The 22,827-nt window shown below is 42.0% G+C and overlaps 1 protein-coding gene across 2 annotated transcripts in view; it reads left to right on the top strand.

Moving 5' to 3' along the window:
• Positions 1–22,469, top strand: part of ABCC12 (ATP binding cassette subfamily C member 12) — a 95,483-nt gene extending 73,014 nt beyond the window's left edge. For both annotated transcript variants that reach the window (XM_045293798.1, XM_004704692.2), the window contains 8 exons: positions 2,514–2,700; positions 13,691–13,780; positions 15,849–16,038; positions 16,503–16,662; positions 18,286–18,364; positions 20,177–20,290; positions 22,105–22,269; positions 22,380–22,469. In XM_045293798.1, coding sequence (XP_045149733.1) covers positions 2,514–2,700; positions 13,691–13,780; positions 15,849–16,038; positions 16,503–16,662; positions 18,286–18,364; positions 20,177–20,290; positions 22,105–22,269; positions 22,380–22,469 — 1,075 coding nt within the window. The remainder of the gene's footprint in view (positions 1–2,513; positions 2,701–13,690; positions 13,781–15,848; positions 16,039–16,502; positions 16,663–18,285; positions 18,365–20,176; positions 20,291–22,104; positions 22,270–22,379) is intronic.
• The last annotated feature ends 358 nt before the right edge of the window (positions 22,470–22,827 follow it).

Here is a 22,827-nt window from a genome sequence, read left to right as displayed (position 1 = left end):
GCCCATGTCTCGAGCTTTGCCTGCCTGCAGCTTCTCTAAGATTGCTAAGTGAATTCCAGAAAGAGCCAGGCCCTCTGCAACTATAACGGGATTTACCCTCTTTTAATACTTTCTTCTGTGACATAAATAAATGTCCCAGAGGAGTTGGGTTTCTGACATGTATTACTTTTGCTACTGGACAAGAAATGCTATAGCATAAAAAATAGAAGTAAAAAAAAAGATTGAGATCAAATTCCAGTTTGATCCCGGCTAGTGATTGTGTTTCCTCTCAGTCTAAGTAACCACACAGATAACACCATGGCTGACTTCTAAGTCACTTCAGCTTTCAGTTGAGTTTTCAGACTTTATAGCTATGTAATAGAGGTATCATGGTGTTTGGATGAATATTCTGACTAAGCTCTGGAGAAAATAGGTTAGAATGGAAACAGAAGTGAGAAGGGTAGTACAGAGACCAGAGGCACATGGCAGGCCGAATTCTTCCAGGATGCAGCTGCAATGTCTGATGATGTTGACAAATGGGCCAGTGAAGGAATCTTCAATCATTAGGGAATTAGATATTGGGATATTTTAGGGTCCCTTTCTTCACCCCAATAATTGCTACCAGTTGTTCTGATGAAGTTCTTTTCTCACTAGGTCAACAGAACCCTCAGTATCTACCTAATCTGATGTCTCTTGGACAAACTGTTCAGTCCCATTACAATTTCAATCTAATAGCCACGTCACAAGGAATCCCTGGGTGTGAAAATTGCTATGTGCTTGGCTAATACCTGAAAAGTTGGTAGTTCAAATCCCCCAGAGATGCTATGGAGAAAAAGGCTGATGGTGTGCTTTTGAAAAGTCACAACCAGGAAAATTCTATGGAGCATATCCTTGGACAGCACATGGGGCCATCATGAATCAGAACCAACTCAACTGGTTAGGATTCCCTGGATGGTATCAATGGTTAGGTGCTTCACTGGTAGCTGAAAAGTTGGTGGTTCCAGCCCACTCAGAGGAGTCTCAGCACGAAGACTAAGCAAGATGCTTTCAAAAGGTCATGACCTTGAAAACAGTAGAGTGCAGTGTCACTCTACAACACAAGGTGCTGCCATGAGTCAGAATCAATGGCTAATGGTGGTTGGTTGATATTCAAGTCAGGGCTCTCCCTATTTCCCCAGCGGCTCGAGGCAGTAATGCTGTGTTGGTGGGTATGGATTTGGATGAGGGGAAACACCTGGTTGGTTCTTTCAAACATGCCCCCCCCCCCCCCACGAGCCTGGTCCTCTAATTCTGGTGCAGGATGGAAAAGGCAGCAGGAAAGACACATCGTTAGGAGATGGCCCCTGCCTGGCCATTCTCTCCCTTTTGCAGCTCCTTCTGCTGTTCCAGCTCACTGTGAAGAAGGGGTGTGGCAGGGTGAAGGCCCATTACTAGCAAAACCCCACAGCTCTGCCAACAGATGGCCCCATAGATAAGATCTGAAGGGTCTTCCATCCAGCCAAGGTCTGCCTGGTAGTATTCATCACTGTGCATTCTTCCCATGTGGGGGATTCCTCCTGCTCAGGAGGTTCACATCAACACTGCAGCTCCACATATCATCTTCCCTCTGCACTCCCAACTTGGGAACTGCAGGAGATGGCAGGGTGTGCCTTCCATAACCTCCCAAGCAATTGATGTTGATTTCATTCTGACTCCTGGTAATCCCATGTGGGCCAGAGGAGTTTTCTTCATCAGATTTTCAGTGACTGCTTCTTTTGAACACCAGACCTTTCTTCTGATGTGCCCCTGGTGGACTTAAATGACTACCCTTTCAGGGATCAGCCAGGTGTGTTACCCATTTATACCACGTAGGGACTCTCATCCATCTGGGGAGCAAGGAACTCCAGTGGGTGAAACTTGCCCCTGGCCCTGGCTGCATTCTCTGCCACCATCTCCATGCTTTCTCTTCTCAGCGAACTTTCTGGCCCAGTGGACATACAGAAGGGATAAGATGTCAGCTTACACTCCTCCTGACTAATTGCCTTGACTTTCTTCTCTCTGATTCAGGGATGGGAGGTGGTAGGGGGTGAGGGGTGACAAGTTAGTCACTTTTTCACCCCTCTTCTGCCATTAACCTTGACTCTCTTTAAAAATGACTTCGTCCACAACCCCTCCCCTGTCCTTTTGTAGAATCTTGGGGGCAGTTTTAATTCTGCCAAGTCTTTGGGAGTGATTGATAGGGATTCCTTTAAGTTAAAGAGTGAAGTATTCTGCATATTTTGTTCTTAGCTGTAGGTTTCAATGAAAAGTTCTAGGAAAAGACAGAATCCATACTTTACTGGCACAGGGAATTTCTCAACATGTTTGAAATTCAAATATGAGTGTAACAGATTCTAAACAGCATGAATATATGTTCACTTTTGTAAGCGTTGATTATTTACTATTTTTTGGTTCTTTGGTTAAAATTTTTCCTTGCCTTATCCCTCCAGGGGCCCTAAGACTAAATACGTGGAAGCATACCTAATCTCCTGTTTCGTTTGATTTCTTAATTTCAGGTTTAAGATGCTTAATGATGAAAACTCTAGCCACCTTCTCTACTTTAATTGTGCTCTCCGATGGTTTGCTCTGAGAATGGATGTCCTCATGAACATTGTTACCTTTATTGTGGCCTTGTTGGTGACCCTAAGCTTCTCCTCAATCAGTGCTTCATCCAAAGGCTTGTCACTATCTTACATCATCCAGGTAACACTTGGTGTAAGGTTGGGCTTGACTTGGCTTGGAGGCTTTGACAAACAGAGTATATCAGAGAGGATGCTCTTGGCTAGCTATAACAGAAACCACATCTCAAATGGGTTTAAACAATAAGTAGAGCTTGGTAGTGGATAATATTTAAATTCTGGCAATGTGTGGGTTTCAAGTACAGTTTGATCATGGTTCCAAATTAATTTATTGATGACACTCTTGGCTTTTTCCTACTCTAGTGATGACCTCATTTTTAGGGAGCTCCACTCATGTCTGGATGTGCCATCCATAACCCAAAACCCATGACTATTTATTTTATTCCAACTCATGTTATCCCATGCATGTCAGAGTAGAGTTTTCTTCATCATCATACAATGTTGACCCTAAGTCTCCAGAGTCTAGATCAGGAAGAAAGATTCACTCTTATTGGATTAACTTAGGCATTTCAAGGCTAAATAGGGATTTGATTGTATTATAATGATTTTTTTTTTTTTTGGCCAAAGAATGGAGCTTGAAGTAGTTTATTTCACCAACCTGACTGATAAACACATGTGGAGTTAATTGTAGGGCGGAGGGATAAATGGCTTGGTGAGCCTCGACTTTTGAGTTCTCGGGTCTCTTGCTTTGTGATGGTCAGACCAGGGTGCAGCTGCCTTACCCAGTTTCCTGCTTCAACTGACAAGGCTCACTTTCTGCAAGACATCCCCAAGTAGAAGCCGCATGGCTCTACCCCGATGAAGCCCTGGGTGCTGGAGCAGCTGTGTGGAGACCCCTGCCAGCACTGAGATGCTTACATGTTCACTGATTTGGCTTTCCTCCTGCAGTTGGCATCATTGTGTCTGTTTTGTGAGATGGAGGAGGACTGTGTGGATTGGTGTTGGACATATGGATTAATGTTGGACTTGTGGGCTTGGATAGCACTTGGTTGGGGTGCTTCCTTGATGTGCACTTAACCTTTATATAAGACTCTCTCTTATACATGAATTTCTGTGGATTTGTTTCTCTAATGTACTCAGACTAACACAGAGCTATATTCTCATCCCTACCCCTAAATCATACAGCCACCCCACAAAGAAAAAAATGAATGAATTACAAAGAGGCAAATAATGACTGACTCTCTTTGAATTTTTATAACAATGAGAAAATATATGGTATTTACTATGATCCAGGAGCTGTTCTAAATCCTTTACATAAATTAATTCATTTAATCCTCACAACAAACTCTTAGGAAATTAGTACTGCTATAATCCCCCATTTTGTAGATGAAGAGAAATTTGTTCAAAATCTTACACCTGTTGTGTTTGCAAGTCATGCTTTAAACCCAGGCCATCTGGGTCTGATGACTGTCTGAATCTCATTCCATCTATATGCCTCATACTTTCTTCGTTGGAAGCTTTGTCCTTGTTATCCCTATCCTTGGTGCTCTGAAATTTCAGGTTAGTATGTAAGGGTTGCGTTTTTTTCTTTTAACAGATTTATTCCATTCAATAGTCTTCTTTCAGATAAAAGTAAAAATCCTCATCCTCTTGAAAACCTTTCCCCTTCGTTTTCACGATTTCGTTCTCTTTCCCTGCTTTCTTTGTTTGTGACGGATATTGGTTGAATATCCAATCCCTCACATCCATCCTGATGTTTGTTTTATTATAAAGTTTTTATTTTCTTGTCTTTGAAATTATTCTAGGATTTTCCCTTCATTTTGTCATTCAACCATTCTTTTGCACTTTAAGTTTAGCAATCATATATTTGTTTTGATAAACTTTCCTATTCTCTGAATTTTTTATTCTTTAAATCCACAATCAATTTATCCTCATTTAAGTGGATGTAATGTTTTTGAATCTCACTGAGCATATTAGTTTCTTTTTCTGTGATTTGTATCTGATACACCCCCACACACACCACACACCCCAGCGCAGGGTTTACCTGTTTTATTCTCTTTCAAGTCTTTAGTTTCTTGATGGGCACTATGTTGAATTCTTGGGATTTCCTCCAAGAATTTCACATATACCTTGCCAGGTCACTCCCAATGAAAAGCTTTATATCTGTGGGTGGGAGGCCAGGCAGGACTTTTTCATGGTCCAGCTTCATTTCAGGTAAGAAGCACTCTGACCATACTTCTTAAATAAGAAAAGTGAATTTTCTTTGGAAAGCTAGTCTTCCCCAAAAATGGGTGTTTTCTTTTATTCTCGTCCAGTGAATTATAAAATGTTTTCCCCTAATTGGTTCAAATATAACAGCATTTCCCAACAAAGGTTATGGTTTGAGGGGCATATTATCAACTTGCCTTGAGATTATTTACAAGTATTCCTATAAGGTCAGAGAAGAATTTGCACACATTGAGATCGATGGGAATGCTTTCTTTCCAGCTGACTTTATTGAGCATTAATTCTTTGGTAGAACTCCAAATCAGACTCAGAGCTTCGCTGGAGAGTAGAGAAGACTCCCTAGATGAGAAATTGGTATGGAATCCCACAGAGCAGAAAGTGGGTGCAACACATCATAGAGGATAGAACAATAAGCACTCATTGGGGCCAGCACTGTGCCATCATGGGATTTCTAAGCCCAAGGAAGACAGCCCAGACTTATAAGGAGCTAATATCCTTGCGTTGTTGTTGATCATTGCTGTTGAATTGATTCCAGCAACATGGGTGCAGAGTAGGACTGCTCCTTAGCATGTTCAAGGCTGTGATCTTTTGGAAGCAGATTGCCACCCCTCGCTTCTGAAACATCTCTGGGTGTGTTCAAACTGCTAAGCTCTTGCCAAGTAGATGTGTGTTTAACTGTGATATTCAAACACACACACACACACACACACACACACACACACACATCTGAACGACAGACAGAAATGATTCTTATGGTTAGAGTTTACTCATTCATTCACCAGATAGCCACTGAACTCCTACCATGAGCCAAGCATTACACTGGCTGCTGTGGATTCAAAGAGAACAAGCTGGACAAGTCCTCTGCCCCCAGGGAGTTTACATTACATCAAGGAGAAGGAGTAAGCAACAGCAGAAACAAATGAGATGGTCTCAGAAAGTGGACAAGTACCATGGAGACAATATAGCTGGGCACTGTGGCAGGCAGTGGGTGAGGTAAGGGCAACTTTAAATTCAATAATCAGAGGAGGCCTCTTACAGAGGTAACTTCTAAGTAAAATCTTAATGATAAATGATGACCCAAGGAAGACCTGAAGGGGGAGTGTTTCAAGCAGAAAGACCAGGGAAAGCTCAGGGACAGGCATGAACTTGGTGTATTTGAGGAATGCAGAAGTCCATATGGCTTGAGCAGAGTTGCAGAAATAAAATCTGAGGGGTTGGGAGGAATAGAATGCATGGGGCTTTGTAGGCTGTGGGCTGGAGGATCTTCGATATTCTAAGATAATTTCTTAAATTTTGCCTTATTGACATTTGGGCTTGGTAATCCTTTTTGTAAAATACTGTGGATTTTACTGTCCTATGGATTGTTGGATGTTTAGTAACATTCCTACGTTCACCCACTAGATCCCAGTAGCCCTCTACACACACACCCCTTTGTAATAATAAAAATGTTTCTGTAGACATTTTAGATCTGCTATAACAAAATACCCCAAATTGGGATTCTTGAAAGAAGAGAACACTTTTGTCTCACAGTTCTGGAATTTGTAGGTGTCAAGTTGGTTCCGGCCTATGCACAACAGAATGAACCCCCCCAGCCCCATCCTCACAACTGTTCTTAGGGTTGAGTCCATTGTTTCAGTGACTGTGTCCACCCAGCTTGCTGAGGGCCACCCTCTTTTTCACGGACTCTCTAGCAAGCATGATGTCCTTCTCCAGGGACTGGTCTCTCCTGATAACATGTTCAAAGTATGTGAGACTTAGAAGTTCCTTTCTCCTAAGGAGCTTTCTGGCTGTACTTCTTCTAAGACACCCCCCCCCCCCCCCCCGCCCTTTTGGCAGTCCATGGTACTTTCAATATTCTTTGTCAACATCATAGTTCAAAAGTATTGATTTTTCTTCAGTCTTCCTTCTTCAGTGTCCACTGGTCCAATTGATGTGTTTTAGTTCTTTATCAAAAATTAGATGGCTATGGTTGTAGTTCTGAGTTTTTGATTCTAATCCATTGGTCTTCTTATCCATCATTATACCAGCACCAGCCTCATTTGATTACCAGGGCTATAAGTAGATTTTAAGTTCTGAGAGTAAAAAGTCTTCTACTTTGTTTTCATTTTTTAATAGTGTTTTTATTTATCTTATGTTTCTTTCCTTTCCATATAAAGTTGGTAATTAGATTTTCCATTTCTTTGAAAACTTGTGGTGAGAGTTAGATAAGAACTGCATTGAATCTGTAAATTAATTTTGGTAATATTGATATTTTTCACAATATTTAGTCTGCCTATCCAGGAACATGGGAGCTTATTTCATTTGTGTAAATTTCCTTTGGTTTCTTGAAGGAGTATTCTGCAGTTTTCTTTGTATAAGTCTTTTGTTTCTCTTTTGTAAGATTTATTCCTTAATATTTTATCTTTTGTGTAGGTATTGTAAATGGTATTGTTCTTTTAATACTTTTTTTAGTATCATCATCCTTAATATACAACTGATTTTTGTATGTTGATTTTATAGCCTGCTCATTTCCAAATTTTTCAATTAGTTTGAATCTTTGGGGTCTTCTGTGATCTACAAATAAAGAAATTTTTTCCTTCCTTGCCTTTAATTTTTTTTTATAACTTTTGGCTCTAGCTAAACTTTCAGAGCAATATTAAGTAAAAGTGGTAATAAAGGGCAAGCTTGCCTACTTCCTGTTCGAAGAGGAAATGATTTCAATTTCTCTCTGTTCAGTGAGATGCAGGCTCTAGGTTTCAAATACATGGCCATTATTATATTGAGAATTTTCCCTTTGATACCTATTTTTTGAGTGTTTTTATCAGGAATGAATGTTGAATTTTATCAAATGCCTTTTCTACATTGATTGATATAATCATATGATTCTTCTCCTTTATTTTGTTTATATGATAAATTATATTGATTTTTTCTATATTAAATCATCCTTGCATGTTTGGTATGAATAATAACACTTGATAGTGATGTATTATTTTTTTGATGCTTTGCTGAATTCTGTTGGGGATTTTAGCATTTATAGTCATTAGAGTTAGTGGTCTGTAATTTTTCAATTCTGGTGATGTCTTTGCCTGGTTTAAATAGCAGTTATAGTTGCTTCAAAAAATGAGTTTGGTAGTATATTGTCTATTTGTATATTGTGGGACAGTTTATATAATGTCGGTATTAAGCCTTCACTAAATGTTTGATAGAATTCCCCATTGAGACCATCCGGACCGGACTCTTTGATGTTGGGTTTTGTTTGCTTTTTAATTTTATGTTTAGATCTACTTCTCATATTACAGGTTTGTTGAGATTTTCTACATCATTCTGTAATTTAGATAATGTATTTGTAGAAATTTATCCATTTCCCACATCTTGTGACGATGTATATACAACTCTTTTAAAAAGTGATTGAACCAGGGAATTATATGGTATGTGAATTTTGTATGAAGAAAAGTACAAAAACAAAAAAAAGAAATAAACAAACTTGAGCAATGGTTACCATGGATGAAGAACGAGTGGTGGTGGAATAATTTGGAAAAGGATACCAATAATGGTTGTACAACTCAAAGAGTATAATCAATGGCACTGAATTACACATGTAGAAGCTGTGAGGGGAAGAAGTGTTAATTAGATTGTTTAAAAGATATATTTGCTTTGCATAGTTTGTTTCTTTATTTTTCTGCACTTTTGTCCAATAATATTTTATGTAATTTTTTCTCAGCTTTAAAAAACAAAACAAAAGAGCAAGTTGCAGATTCTCTTCTGACAACCACTTTTCTTTCTTTCCTGTCTTTTTAATGGCCTTTTCTTTCTTCATGGATTATGTTCTTGATGTCATCCCGCAGTTGTGGCAAATTTGTTCTTTAGATGTTCTCACAATTTGGTGGGATATGCTCAAGGTTATATTTTGGCTCTCCCGGATTTGTTATAATTTTCTTCAACTTCAACCTGAATTTACATATGAGCAACTAGTGGCCTGTTCCATTGTTAGCCCCTGGCCTGGTTTTAGTTGCTGATATTGAGCTTCTCCACCATTTCTTCCCACAGATGTACTCAATTTGATTTCTTGTGTTTCATAGAAAAGTACTTGCAATGAAAATGTCATCGGCCTTACAAAATTCTATCATGATCTCCCACTTTGCTTTTATTACAAAGCCCATATTTTTCAACTACTGTTCCTTCCTCTTTGTTTCCAACTTTTACGTTCCAATTACCAATCATGATCAATGCAGCTTGATTGCATGTTTGATCAAGTTCAGACTGAAGACGCTGATAGAAGTTTTCAGTGTCTGCATCACTAGCTTTAGTGGTTGATGCATACATAACTTGGAATACTTGTATTGATCGGATTTCCTTGTATATGGGTAGATTTTATCCTAACATAAATAGCATTGTACTTCAAGAAAGATATTGAAACATCACTTTGGAAGATGAATGCAATATCATTCCATCTCGTTGTGTCATTCCCGGCATAGTACATCATCTGGAGGTAGCAGTCCAAATGTAAGGTTTTGGCTAGGCCATCTTCTCTCTGATGGCTCTAGGGAGAGATCTTTCTTGTCTCTCCCAGTTTCTGACAATCCTAGGCATTCTTTGCTTTGCATCTGCGACATAATGCTGTCATTACATGGCCCTTTTACTTTTGTATCTCTTTGTTTCTTTCCTCTTATAGGAAACCACTCAGATGGGATTAGGTTTCACCCTATTCCAGTATAACCTCATAATAATTTAATTGATAACATCTTCAAAGGTGATCTTTTTAGATAAAATCATATTCACAGGGGTTAGGATTTCAACATAAATTTTGTGGGGACATAAGTTCATTACAATGGCCAAATATTCTCTTGGTGGAACAAAATACCCACAAAACCATGACTCTTAAGAAAAATAGAAACTGAGATATGTTAAGCAGCAATGCAGCAAGTGAAGCCTGCTGAGGGAAGGCCTCCACACCACCCACCTGCACAGGGGTCTCTCTCCTCATCCCCACACACAAACACACACACTCTGCTCAGGCCTCACGGTCTCCATTCTGTTAAGCTTACTCTCAGCCAACTAGAGTTTTTTTTTTTTCCACCTAGAGATTTTTAAAATGCTAAGCTATTCTTGGTAAGCTTTTTACCATATATTTGTTGTGGGTGTCGTTTGTTGTTGAATTGCCTCCAACCCATGACACCACCATGCACATCCAAACAAAAAATTGCCTGGTCCTATATCATCCGTGATGGTTAACATATTTGAGTACATTGTTGTGGCTGCTGGTTACTAGCTCTCAATTTAGGAGGCTAATCCCTCAGAACCATAGCAGACAATATTCTGTTGTGGTCCATGAGGTTCTCATTGACTAATTTTGAAAAGCAGATTTCCCACTCTTTCTTAATGGTCTGGGTTAGTCTGGACACTCTGCTGAAACCTGTCCACCTGGGTGACCCTGCTGGTGTTGGAAATGCTGGAGGTTCAAATGCCATCTTCTCATACAATAGTTTCACTAATCACCACAGTGCCCCACCCCCACCCCTCCGCTCATATCCTGTTTCATTGGCTTTTTATTATTCCTATCATTCCCTGAAATTGCCTTGTTTATAGTTTATTGACTATTTAGTCTATCAGCCCTGTAGGTTGTAAGCTGTATGAGTGCAGAGTATCTGTCATGCTCACCTCTGGGGAACCAGCCTTTCCAATAGTGCCCGGTGCCTGAGACAACGAGAGTCTGTTACTATTGGGAGAAGAGAAGGCTTGATCCTGCCTGTAGCTCACTTCGTGAAGAAGTCAGAAGCTGTTGATGCCCCACCCGTATGCCCTCAGCACTCATCATTCCAGGGCAGGCCAGCTGGCTCCTTATTGCCATGGAGGGTGCTTAATCCAAGCTCAGGGTAGATTGGGGCTAGGTGGAGTACTCACTACCAGCAATGTATATATAGATCAAGGTGACCAGCGTCCCGCTTTTGGCAGGACAGTCCCAAATTTTAACAATTTTTCCCCCATCCAGCGGCATTTTTAAAAAGTCTCGATTTTTGGAAAGAATGCATGACAAGCTAGGGTATATGGTTTTCGACTGCCATGTGGCTATTTCGCCAGGATGTGAGTTTTATCAATGGTGTACTAATATTAAAATCTGGTCACCTTAATATATATGGATATCTATATCTATATCTATATATCTATATATCTATAGATAATCTATATACTAACTGTCATCAATTCAACTCTAACTCTTGGTGACCCTATAGGATATGGTGAGATTTCCCCTGTGGGCTTCCTAGACTGTAGTGTGTGTGTGTGTGTGTGTGTGTGTACATACATACATATGCCAGCCCCTTCACCAGTACATGGGGACAACTCCAAGGTGTGCTTCATATACTCTCACAGAGGTCTTGATGGGGTGAACTCTGCTTTCCCACAGCAATAACCTGCTCTTGAACACACTCTAGATTGGCTGCTTTGTCTTCTCTGCCTTTCTCCTCGCACCCTCTGCTGATCCTTTCTGGGCACATCGTTTTCCCAGGACAGCTGTAACAAATTGCCACAAACTTGGTGGAATAAAATGACAAATTTATTCTATCATAGTTCTTTTTTATGTCCCAGCTGATGACCTTTTATTTAAATAAAAAAATGTCTGGGTCCTCCTTTCAGAAGTAGGAAGTTTGACATAAGGGCTGATTAATAAGTGTTAAAGGTGGGAGAGACCATGAATAAAACAATGTGGTTGGGGTCATTGAGTTGGTTGTGACCCATAGCCCAACCCTAATAGGAGCACAAATTACACGAATAGTCAGTTTGGCCTCTTCTGTTAGATTTGCCTCAGAAAGAACAGTTAGATGATCTGACTTTAAAAATCAGTTACTTGGAAAACCTTGTGTTGAGGAATTGTGGGAGGGGGTGGGTAATGGGTGGAATGGATGAATCCGCATTGGAAATTCTGTTCCCCCCTTTAGCGTTCTTCCCCAAACCATTTTTTGGGGGGACACTTTGTCCACCTCCACAGAGCTGCTTTCAGAGCAAGGGCCCACCCAGGTCACTACCCGAAACCTGGTAGTCATGTTTTCTCACTTCACAAGGTACAAACACTTAGAGAGCGGCTTTATCGACGTTTTCCAAAGGTCTCCCGTGATTCTAATGCTGCCTTTGCCTGCCTACTGCAGGAAATTCTTGGGATACAGCTGGAAGAGCTTCCCTTCCTGTGTAGGCTCAAAACCATTCTTCTCCAGGTTCTCTGGATGTTCTTTTACCATCATGGGGGGTGGGGGGTGGCCGTTTGCAGGAAGAGCTCCTTAGCCCGTCAGGGGATGTCAGGGCCCTCCTGGACGCAGTAATTTACACAGGCCTTGAGCTTGAAGCCCCTCAGGTCTGCGATCATGAACTTGGGAACCTTGATGACCACAAACTTGTGGCCGGTGCATGCACGCGGATGCCCTTGGTGCCCCGGACCTGGTAGAAGGTGCGCGGGCTGCGCTTGCTCATCCACGGGCTCATCTGGTCCACTCCCAGGACCAGGTCACTCCAATAAGGATGCCTGGCACCGCCCAATTCTGCAGCCCTGGTCAGACCCACTTCACCACCAGCACAATTCTGAAGGTTAGAAGTCTGAACTCAAGGACCCCTCTGAAGAGTGAGTCAGAGTCTTCTTGGCCCTTCCAACTTCCTGTGGCTGTGGGGAGGTCACCTTGGCATTCCTTGGCTCGCAGACACATTGCTCTGTTCTCTGCTGTCTTTCCCTCATCTCAGTGTCCTCTCTCCTCTCTTGTAAGGGGAACACTTACCATTTGACCTAGGGCCAAAGTAGGTAATTCGAGGAGACCTAGGAGTACGGTGGGCTAAGTTTGGGACTGCTAACTGGAAATGTCAGTGATTTGAGTTCCCTGGCAGCGTCATCGAAAAAGCATGAAGCCATGTGCTCTATAGAGTTTTACAGTCTCAGAAACCCTGGGGGCACGGTTCTGTTCTGTCCTACAGGGTTGCTATGAGTTGACATTGACATGATGTCATTCAGTATGATGTATGTAATCCAGAATGATTCCTTCACAAAATCCTTAGTCATAGTTGTGACTGTTTTTCCATGCAAGGCTACATTCACAAGTTCTGAAGACTTGGATGTGGACAGAGCCTTTTGGAGTGGGGTGGGGGACAGCATCCATTTCACCCAGACACTGCCCTAATAAACTACTTGCACGGAAATCTCAGGGTTGGTTTCTGGAGGTCCCAGTCTGAGCCTTGGCTCCCTCATTTTTAAGGCAAGTAAATGGCCTTGTTGGTATTCTGCTCTTTCAGCTCTGAGCATCTGCGGTGAATGGGTTTTCAGTGGCTCCTTGGCTCCTGGCGGGGCTGAGAGGGGAGGGTGAAGAGGCGCAGGGCCCCACCAGGTGGCAGCAAGGGGCCGGCACCCAGCAGTTCTGTGGCTCCCTGGAAGAATTCCAGCCTGACAGCAGTTGCCCACCGCTCAAACAAAGAGGCATGTGATCAAGTGGTGTTGTGGTGGGATGATTCTCACCATCTGGAGTGCCAGGAAAAAATGTAATTATCATTTGTTTCTAAATACAAAGGAAGTGTTTAAAGGCAAAACATCCCAACAGGAATAGCTTAACTTCTGGGAGCTTGGCTGGGATGCAGGCCTCTTTTACATGTGGATCTGAGGGAGGCAGGGCAGAGACTCGGGGAATTCCTGAGTGTTGGTTGTTCAGGAAAGGGGGAAGCCAAACCAGTGGCCATTGAGTGATCCCAATTCCTGAGAACTGCCCCCCATAGGGCTTGCAGGGGCAGTGATCTTTTGGAAGCAGATGACGAGGATTTTCTTCTGAGACACAAATGGCCCACCTTCGGGTCAATAGCTAAGTGTGTAAACAAGCACTCAGGGCCTCTGAAGGAAGAATAGTGGAACACACTAATTGTGACTGTTCGTTCCTTTTCCACAGCTCAGTGGACTGCTCCAAGTGTGTGTGCGCACAGGAACGGAGACCCAAGCCAAGTTCACCTCCGTGGAGCTGCTCAGAGAGTATATTTCAGTAAGGAATTGGGCTATGAGAAAGGGGGCACAACTTACCATGCAGAATTTATGCAAATATTTGGCATTTTTATAGGTGAAAGGGATCTTTAAAATAAAAAATTAATAGTGTGACCACATCACTTTTCTTCTTAAGAATTCTTCACATGACAATCTGAAGTTCTTATCATTGAAGACGAGTTTCTTTTTAATCAACTTTTCTTCGACAGCAATTTTTGGTACACAGAAAGACAATTCAATGACTTACTTCAGTCTCTAAAAATTCTTATTTGACTTACTGAAATTGTAAATTTTAAATAAGTTTAATTCTTTTCTATAAACTTTCATGCTCAGCTCATACATTCTACTATTATTTGCAAAGCAGTCTAGCCAATTGTAGCAAGTATATTTAAGGGCCTCTGAATAATGTTTACCTCCATCTATAAACTTAATTAACTACTTTCATATATTTTAAACTGCGTTTAAAATGTAATACTTTTAATTTCCTTTTTAGGTTCCTCAATTATCTGATTTAACAAACAAACTCTACTGAGATTGTACAAATCTAATAAATTAAGCTTTGAAATATGGTGAGCTTTATGCTTTCATCAATATTCCAAGGCTGTATATAAACAGTAAGCTTTCAACTTAAAACAGGCTTAAGTCTATCATTATTTACCTAGATTATTTATATAGTTTAATTTAGAATCACAATCCCAAATTTTCTTATTATTGCAAATAGTTAAGATTCCTAGCATGCAGATTTTGTAAGTGCTCCGTCTATACTACTGTTACAGTCTGGCAGCTTTTATTCTTAATTCTGAATCTGAGTTAGAAATACTCTCTAGGGATACAATTATTTTCTTAGTTCATCAAGGTTGATTATTAAGCAGAGATTTGAGATAGCCAGCCCCCATAGTTTTTGTCACTAACAAGAGCTTCTTCATCACTTAAGAGGAGGACTTATTTTTTCAACTCAGCCAAGCTGCTATACGTCTAAGTTGGGCTTGAGCTTTCTTGGGCATTTAGGAGATGCTAATGCCTTTCTCATGGAACTGTGAAGACTCTGTACTTAGAATCCTGCTTTCTTGTCATCTTTCTATTTTAGGACCATGGTGACTCTTTGTTGGTGCTTCTGTTAGCTGCTGTCCAATTGACCTCTAACTCATGGTGACCTTGTGAGCAATGAACTCCTGTGATCCAGGGGTTTTTCCTTCATTTCCAGGTCTATATATCAAACCTGTCAGCATCAGCAATATACAAGCCTCTAATGACAAATAGATTGCAGCTGGTTAATGTAAGGTGCATTGGCCAGGAATTAAAACCCGAGTCTCCCAAGTGGAAGAAAAGAATTCTACCAACAGCCCCTTGATGGCTCTTACAGATACAGAATTATATATCATTGAATTCTGCAAATCTGAAGACTTGGTCTGGAATTGTCACTCAGCTTCAGCGTCACACTGCAGACACTTTTCCAGGCCACCAGCCCAGTGTGACATGTGACTTGCCTATTTTTCTAAATCATCTATCACTCTGTTCACAAAGCTCTAACCACACAACTTTTTTTTTCTTCCGCTAGTCACCCAAGTTTGTTCTGAACGTTGTTGTTGTTAGCTCCTGTCCAGTTGGCCTCTGAGTCATGGTGACACATTGCCCAAAGGACTGATCACCAGGCCTTTCTTCCTAGTCCACCGTAGCCTGGAAGCGCCATTGAAATCTGCTCAGCATCCACAACATGCAGGCTTCAACTGGCTTTAAGTCTTGTAGTTGGCATCTTCACTTAGTCCAGGCCTCAGCATGAATTCCACTTTCCCATAGAAGCCTTCCTTGAACCCCGTGTTACTATCAGTACCACCCACCCTATAAGTCATACTCCATTATATTATTCTATGGTCTTCATTTCTGAAAAGGTTGTTGTTGTTTATTATCTGACTTCCCACTGGTGTGTGAGTCCCTTGAGTGCAGGGTCCCTATTGGTCTAGTCCACCACCAGTGAGTTCCAAGGACTAGAATTGTGTATATGAGTGAATGAATGAAATGAGTAAGAAAGTGAATGGTATTGATCTATCGTACATGATTTTGCTTTTCAGACTTGTGTTCCTGAATGCACTCACCCCCTCAAAGTGGAAGCCTGTCCCAAGGACTGGCCCAGCCAGGGTGAGATAACATTCAAAGACTATCAGATGAGATACAGGGACAATACTCCCCTTGTTCTCAATGGGCTGAACCTGAACATCCAAAGTGGGCAGACGGTTGGGATTGTTGGAAGAACAGGTTCTGGTAAGGACTAGCTCTGCTTTTGTGTCTCTCTGTCGATTTTTTGAATTCCTGCTGGATATGCTAATTAAGTCCCACCAGAGGGTGATGCATGTATGTGGTGGAGGATGTTTGTTTATTTTTTCCCATTTCAAATCTTTTTACTGTAAATTAGTATTTCAGGTTGAATGGGTGTACAGCATTAGAAGTAGTACACATCAGATTTTGAATTAATTAAATGAGAATTGTTCCTGCTTAACACGGCCCTGAGGATGAGTGGTGTACTAGTGGCCCCTGCAGTGGTGGTGAGGTTAAGTGCACTAGAGCTGCCAGGTGCTCCTGCCGTTACAGGGAGGAATGCTTGTCTGCACAGCCTTCGAAGACAACATTGCTTCTATTGGAATAAAAATTATCTTAATTAAAAGCCTGGATATGATGGACATATAAGTTGGTGCTTGATTTGCCATTTTTGCTTTTATTGTTCCCAGGAAAGTCATCCTTAGGAATGGCCCTGTTTCGTCTGGTGGAGCCAGCCAGTGGTACCATCTTCATTGATGAAGTGGATATTTGTACAATAGGTCTGGAAGACCTCAGAACAAAGCTGACTGTGATTCCCCAGGATCCTGTCCTGTTTGTAGGTACAGTAAGGTAGCTGTTCTTTATCATTGTGCAATCCTATGTGTGTATAGTGAAATCATAAGGACGTGAAGCTCCTGGTGGAGCTCTGTGAAGGCATGGCTGGCCTGGGGCTCTTTTATCTGAGGGAAGCAGATTCCAAGGTGCTCATGAGCACTGCGGACGTCAGATTCTGAAAGTGGCCTGGAAGGATAAGGCGCCAGGGCTCCAAGCATTATTTATATGTTATAATTTATATTATTAATACATGATAAGCAAGATGCTTATATGTAGGGCAAACAGATGTCCTGGTTTTCCCAGAATCCTGGCTTATACCTGTGCTCCACTGTCCCATCTGATTTTGCAATGGCCCCTTTCAAAAGTGCCCAAGTTTGTACATTAAATGAATGGTTCTCCTACTTAAGCAGCCATCTGCTGGGTAGCACATTAATTAATTTCCACTGAGGAGTGAACTGTTAGTCTGCCTGTCTACTACCCAAAGAATGGAGGTTCTAGTCCTCTCTGAGGCACCTTGGACTAAAGCCTGGAAATCCATTTCCTGCAGAATTGCTGGAGGAAACCCTGTGATGCGCACGTCTACTCTCCATGGTTGAAGTCTGAGTTGACTCAATGGCAGCTGGTCACAGAGGAAACAAGCTGTGAAGAATTACAAGAACACTAGACTTGCAACTTCTGGGGATTCAAGATCCGAGCTCTGGCCACAAAGGGAAAACCGCAGAATTAAATTAAAATGGAAATTCCCATCAGAAGACACCACCCTCATATTTGCTCTACAGTTTTTCAATTAGTTTACTGCAGCGACTTTTCCCCCTTTAAGTACCAGACAATGTAGAAGAACTCTCTTTGAAATCGTGCATGAAAAGTACCATATGCATTCATGAAATTCTAGAATTCCACTCTCCATGCCCAGCCTTTGCAAGATCCTATGAATTGTCAATTCACCTTTTGCACCTCACGAGATCACTCCGAATGTGGAGTAAATAGAATGGCAGGTTTAATTGTTCTTTCCATAAAGAGCAAGAGGGGATGCATATGTACCAGGTAAAATCCACAATGGAGGCAGTAATGGTTCAGCGGTTCCTTCCATGAAGGAGATTTGTTTTGATTTTTCCAGCCAATGCACTTCATGTGCCACCACCACCCATCTGTCAGTGGAAGCGTGCATGCTGGTATGATGCTGAGCAGGTTTTAAAGGAGCTTCCAGACCAAGATGGACTAGGAAGAAAGACCCAGTGATCTAATTCCAAAAATCAGCCACTGAAAACCTTATGTATTATGATAATTTCATCCCAATAGTCATGGTGTCCCATGAATTAGGGGAAACTTGAGCAGCTAACAACAAAAAGCAAAACCTGTTCTGCTGCACATGACAGTGGAAAGGTCCAGATGTGTCCCCCCAGTTGTAAGAGGCAGCATTGCGCATGCCTCTGTGGTTTCTGCTTGGTCGTGATCTTGTGAGTCCTCATTATTGTAGGCTGAGGTTAGTGTTTAACGGGCTGTTGTCCTGAGAGGACACGACTTGTCAAGCTGCAGGGCTGTTATATACCACGTCTCCTCTCCTCACGTGTTGCGTAAAATGTGCTCCCCAGACTATCAGCCACAGAAATGCAGCCCCTGTTCTTTCCTTCATTGCAGGTACAACTTGGATCCTTTTGAGAGTCACACTGACAAGATGCTTTGGCAGGTTCTGGAGAGAACTTTCATGAGAGACACAGTATGTTTCTGGGGCTTCCCAGATAGTGTTCGATACCTGGCTCAGGTTTTCATTTCACAAGCACTTATCCCAGCAGGTTTGACCAGGTTTTGCTTTGGGCACCATTTAAGGCAGTTAATGCATACGATCTTGATTTACTCATTATTATGAAATGCAACAATAGATACCATTGATTCAGCCTTTGAGATGGTTCAGCTGAGATCTCTATGTTAATCATGCTTGATCTTTATTAGAACCCTCTGAGGTTAGTGCTGCCCCCCCCCCAGTTGTAAGATGCAGAAATGAAGGTCCAGACAGGGAACTAACCTATCCAGACTATCAAGACTAGTGAGTGGCAAATGTTGTTGTTGTCAGGTGACATTGAGTTAGCTCCAATCCACAGCGACCCTGTGCATAGCAGAACGAAACACTGCCTGGTCCTGCAGCACCCTCACAATTATTCCTGTGCCTGAGCCCATTGTTGAAGCCACTGTGTCCGTCCATCTCATCAAGGGCCTTCCTCTTTTTCCCCACCCCTCCACTTTACCAAACATGATGTCCTCCAGGGACTGGTTACTCCTGACAATAAGTCCAAAGTATGCAAGATGCAATCTTGCCGTCCTTGCCTCAAAGGAGCACTCTGACTTACTTCTTCCCATACAGATCAGCTTGTCCTTTTAGCAGTCCGTGGAACTTCAGTATTCTTCTCCAGCCCCACAATTCAAATGCATCTATTCTTCTATGGCCTTCCTTACTCAATGTCCAATTTTTCACATGCGTATGATGCAGTAGAGAATACCATGGCTTGGGTCAGGCACACCTTGGTTCCCAACGTAACATCCTTGTTCTTCAATACTCTAAAGACGTCTTGTGTAGCAGATTTACCTACTTCAACTTATCTTTTGATCTCTTGACTGCTACTTCCATAAACATTGATTGTGGATCCAAGTAAGACAAAAATCCTTGACAACCTAAACATTTTCTCCATTAAGCATGATGTCACCTTATTGATCCAGTTGTGAGGATTTTAGTCTTGCTCACCTTGAGTTAGAAGCTGTACTGAAGGCTACAATCCTTCATCTTCATCAGTAAGCGCTTCAACTCCTGCTCACTTTTGACCAGCAAGGTGGCAGATAGGAGATCCAAATCCAAGTCCATTTCACTCTGGAACAGATGGTGTGTACTACTGCTTTGCCAGTGGCCTCGCCTGCTTATCCCAAGTGATGCCACAGAAAGGTGGATGGATGGCAGGGTCCAGTGTTAACTGTGGCTAGTTGGAGTCTATTGAGCCATCGGTGAAAGAGGACCCTGGACCTGTAAGAGCCCCAGCTCCAGAGGGGATCAGCAGATGAGTATGGACACCTCTCCAGCCCAGAAGGAGTTTTACCCCATGTCTATACACCAAATGAACATTCCCAAAGCCACTTTGACTTGACGACTAACTATTCTTCTCCCGTGTTTACCAGACGATGTGCCCCTCCCGTTACTATTTTTTTTTTCATGGAAACAGGGGCCCTGAAAGCAGTCTTCACTTGTTTGTGTGTCCTTTGGAGCCATATGTGGATGATTTGTGCATGATTTGTACTCTTAGGCAGGATGTCTGCAGGGTTCTATGAATCATACTGAGATTTTAAATTATTACTGTCCGCCTACTCCTTGGTCTTTCCCTGGTGCCTATTTGCAATATTGGAATGATTGTTGTTTTGCATTTTCTTTTCTACAGTAAAATAAAGCAAGCTTTTAAATGCAAGAGGAAGGGGGCAATCAATATAGGCAATGCAGGACAATTTTATAGATCATCAGCATAAATGTGGCATTTTCTGTGTTTTATAGATAATGAAACTCCCCGAAAAATTACAGGCAGAAGTCACAGAAAATGGAGAAAACTTCTCAGTAGGGGAACGTCAGCTGCTTTGTATGGCCCGAGCACTTCTCCGTAATTCAAAAGTAAGGAACCAGCACGGAAAATAGATTGCTCAAATTTTGGAGATCTCCCGCAGCGCCACTCCACCCAGGGGGTAGAACTACACATTTGTCTTTCAGCAAAGAAAGAGCAATTGGGCCATTTAAAAACCAATCACTTTTTCTTAAGACAGAGTTTTGGGGGTGAAAATTGAAAAATAACAACCATTTACCATAGCACCTTCTTCCTCTGAGCTCCCCCAATGGCGATCTTGATTTTAGGTATTCTCTGTTTTCCTAAGTAGTTTGAGCTTGAAAAATCCGCCTCTCAACTTTTCCCCATTGTCCGCGAACAATCTTGAAGCCTGATAAATGGTACCCAGAACACTGAAGGCCCGGTGGCCTGACCAGAATGTCAGGCTATGAGAATTTTAAAATGTGTGCTTTTCTTAGTCACTTAGTCATCCTTACTGGTTTGCAGCAAAGGATTGATATTTCTTTTTAAAATCTCCCCCTGAATCCTCATTGCATGGTAACCCATTGCGTGTTCATAAGCTTGGTAATGACAGGAGGAGAGGAACCAGCCAGCATTTAGTCCCTACGGTTAAGTGGTACAAACCAAAGATTCTATGCTCATAACATGGCATGAACCCTTTAGCAGCTGAGAAACTTTGGCATGTTGTAGATGGTAAAAGTCAAAAAGAATTTGGGCCTGAATTTTAACTCGCCCTGTGGTGCTCAGAACAATAGCCTTCCCCAGAATGTCTACATTAAGAGGTGACACCTGTGAGTCCGTCACCTTGAATGGAAAAAGGGACTTTTCAGGTGTGATTCAGGATCTTGATGGGGAGATTACTTCGGATTTCTCAGGTATAATCACAAGGGGCCTTATGAAAGGAGAGTCAGAGAGAAGGGGATGTAACAGTGGAAACACAGGTCAGAGTAAAACGAGGCGGAGCCTATAAGCCAAGGAGCCTCGACAAACTGCCTTGAGCGACTCTGCTCACTCCTTGGTTTTAGCCCCTTTACACCAATTTTGAATTTCTTACTTCCAGAATTGTAGCGTCATGTAGAAAAGCCTTGCAAAAGTGTTAACTTGTCAAAGAAGGAAAACCGAAATATGTTCCACTAATAGAAAAGTGGTAAGACTGCATCCAGAAAACGTGTGAGATCCATACAAACAAGGAAGGCCTCTCAAGTTCTGGTTCTTACAGGTTTTACTCTAAGTTTGTGTTGTTTTAAGCCACTAAGTCAGCGACAGTTTTTTGCAGTGGCCATAGGAGACGAATGGAAGTACCATTCGGATCTCTCCTGTTGTTCTACATAAACCTTGGTAGCACTGAGGATAAAGCTTGCAGACGAATTGTTTCTTCCAGTATATAGGGTTAGACTAAACCACTTAAACTAACTGAAAAGTAAAAATGTATAACCTTGTTCTTCCAGGAGGTCTCTTTGAAGGAAATGAAGGTGGGATAGCGTGACTTATTTTTTCCCCTTCTAATTTCTTGAAATGAATGCTTAGCTCATTACTTTTCAGCCTTTCTTATTTGTAAGTAAACTGCTAAACCAAACCCACTGTTGTCAAGTTGATGCAGACTCACAGTGACCCAGTAATAAAGCAGAGTAGAACTGCCTCTACTGTTTCCAAGGTTGTAATCTTTAAGGAATCAGATTGTAATGGTCTTCTGTGAAGTGACTGATGGGTTCAAACTGCTGGTCTTTTAATTCCCAGTAGAGTGCTTTAATCTCTGCACCTCCGGGGATCTTTTCTTTTAAAATGGATGTAACTAAAGCTATAAACATCCCTCTGGGTACTGCATTGGCTTGGTGTAACTTTTACACCATCTCCCCCTCAACAGATCATTCTCCTTGATGAAGCTACTGCCTCCATGGACTCCAAGACAGATACCCTTGTTCAGAGTACCATCAAAGATTCCTTCAAAGGCTGCACCGTGCTAACCATTGCCCATCGCTTAAATACAGTTCTCAATTGCGACCGTGTCCTGGTCATGGAAAATGGAAAGGTGAAAGAGGATCTGTTGGTCCCCCTCCCTGGAGGTGTCGTATGGTTTGGTCTTCATTACGGTGGGTGGACATTTTCTGACAACTTTTGCTCTTCTTCTCTGACTTTCAGGTGGCTGAATTTGACAAACCTGAAGTCCTAGCTGAGAATCCAGATTCTGCATTTGCGATGTTACTAGCAGCAGAAAACAAAATCAGATAACACGCCCTATGGGGGTCATATCTTATGATGTAGAGGAGGAGGATGTGTGTGAAGAGTAAGTTGAGTCTGCAGGAGGAAGGCTAACCCTTCAGGAGACAGCCCTGACCCATCCTTCTTCCCACCCCACCGATCGCAGGCTGAGCTAGTACAGAGATGATTTCCCCTGCCTTGTCCAGTCCACACCACTTTGCCTCTTGGCATGCTTGGGATTGATTCTAGATGGCAGACAAAGCAAGTGGATTTAAAACTGCCTCTTACTTCCTAAATCCCCAGGGGTCTCATATGTCCCTGTCAAACCATCTCAGGACCTTAAAAAGAAAAGAAAAAAAGAAAGGGAAATGTCTAGACAGGACTTGGA

This window comes from Echinops telfairi, unplaced genomic scaffold (assembly GCF_000313985.2).
Source record: "Echinops telfairi isolate 266 unplaced genomic scaffold, ASM31398v2 ScPeMD7_2291;HRSCAF=2852, whole genome shotgun sequence".
Taxonomy (NCBI): Eukaryota; Metazoa; Chordata; class Mammalia; order Afrosoricida; family Tenrecidae; genus Echinops; species Echinops telfairi.
This window is presented reverse-complemented; position numbering and strand designations above follow the sequence as displayed.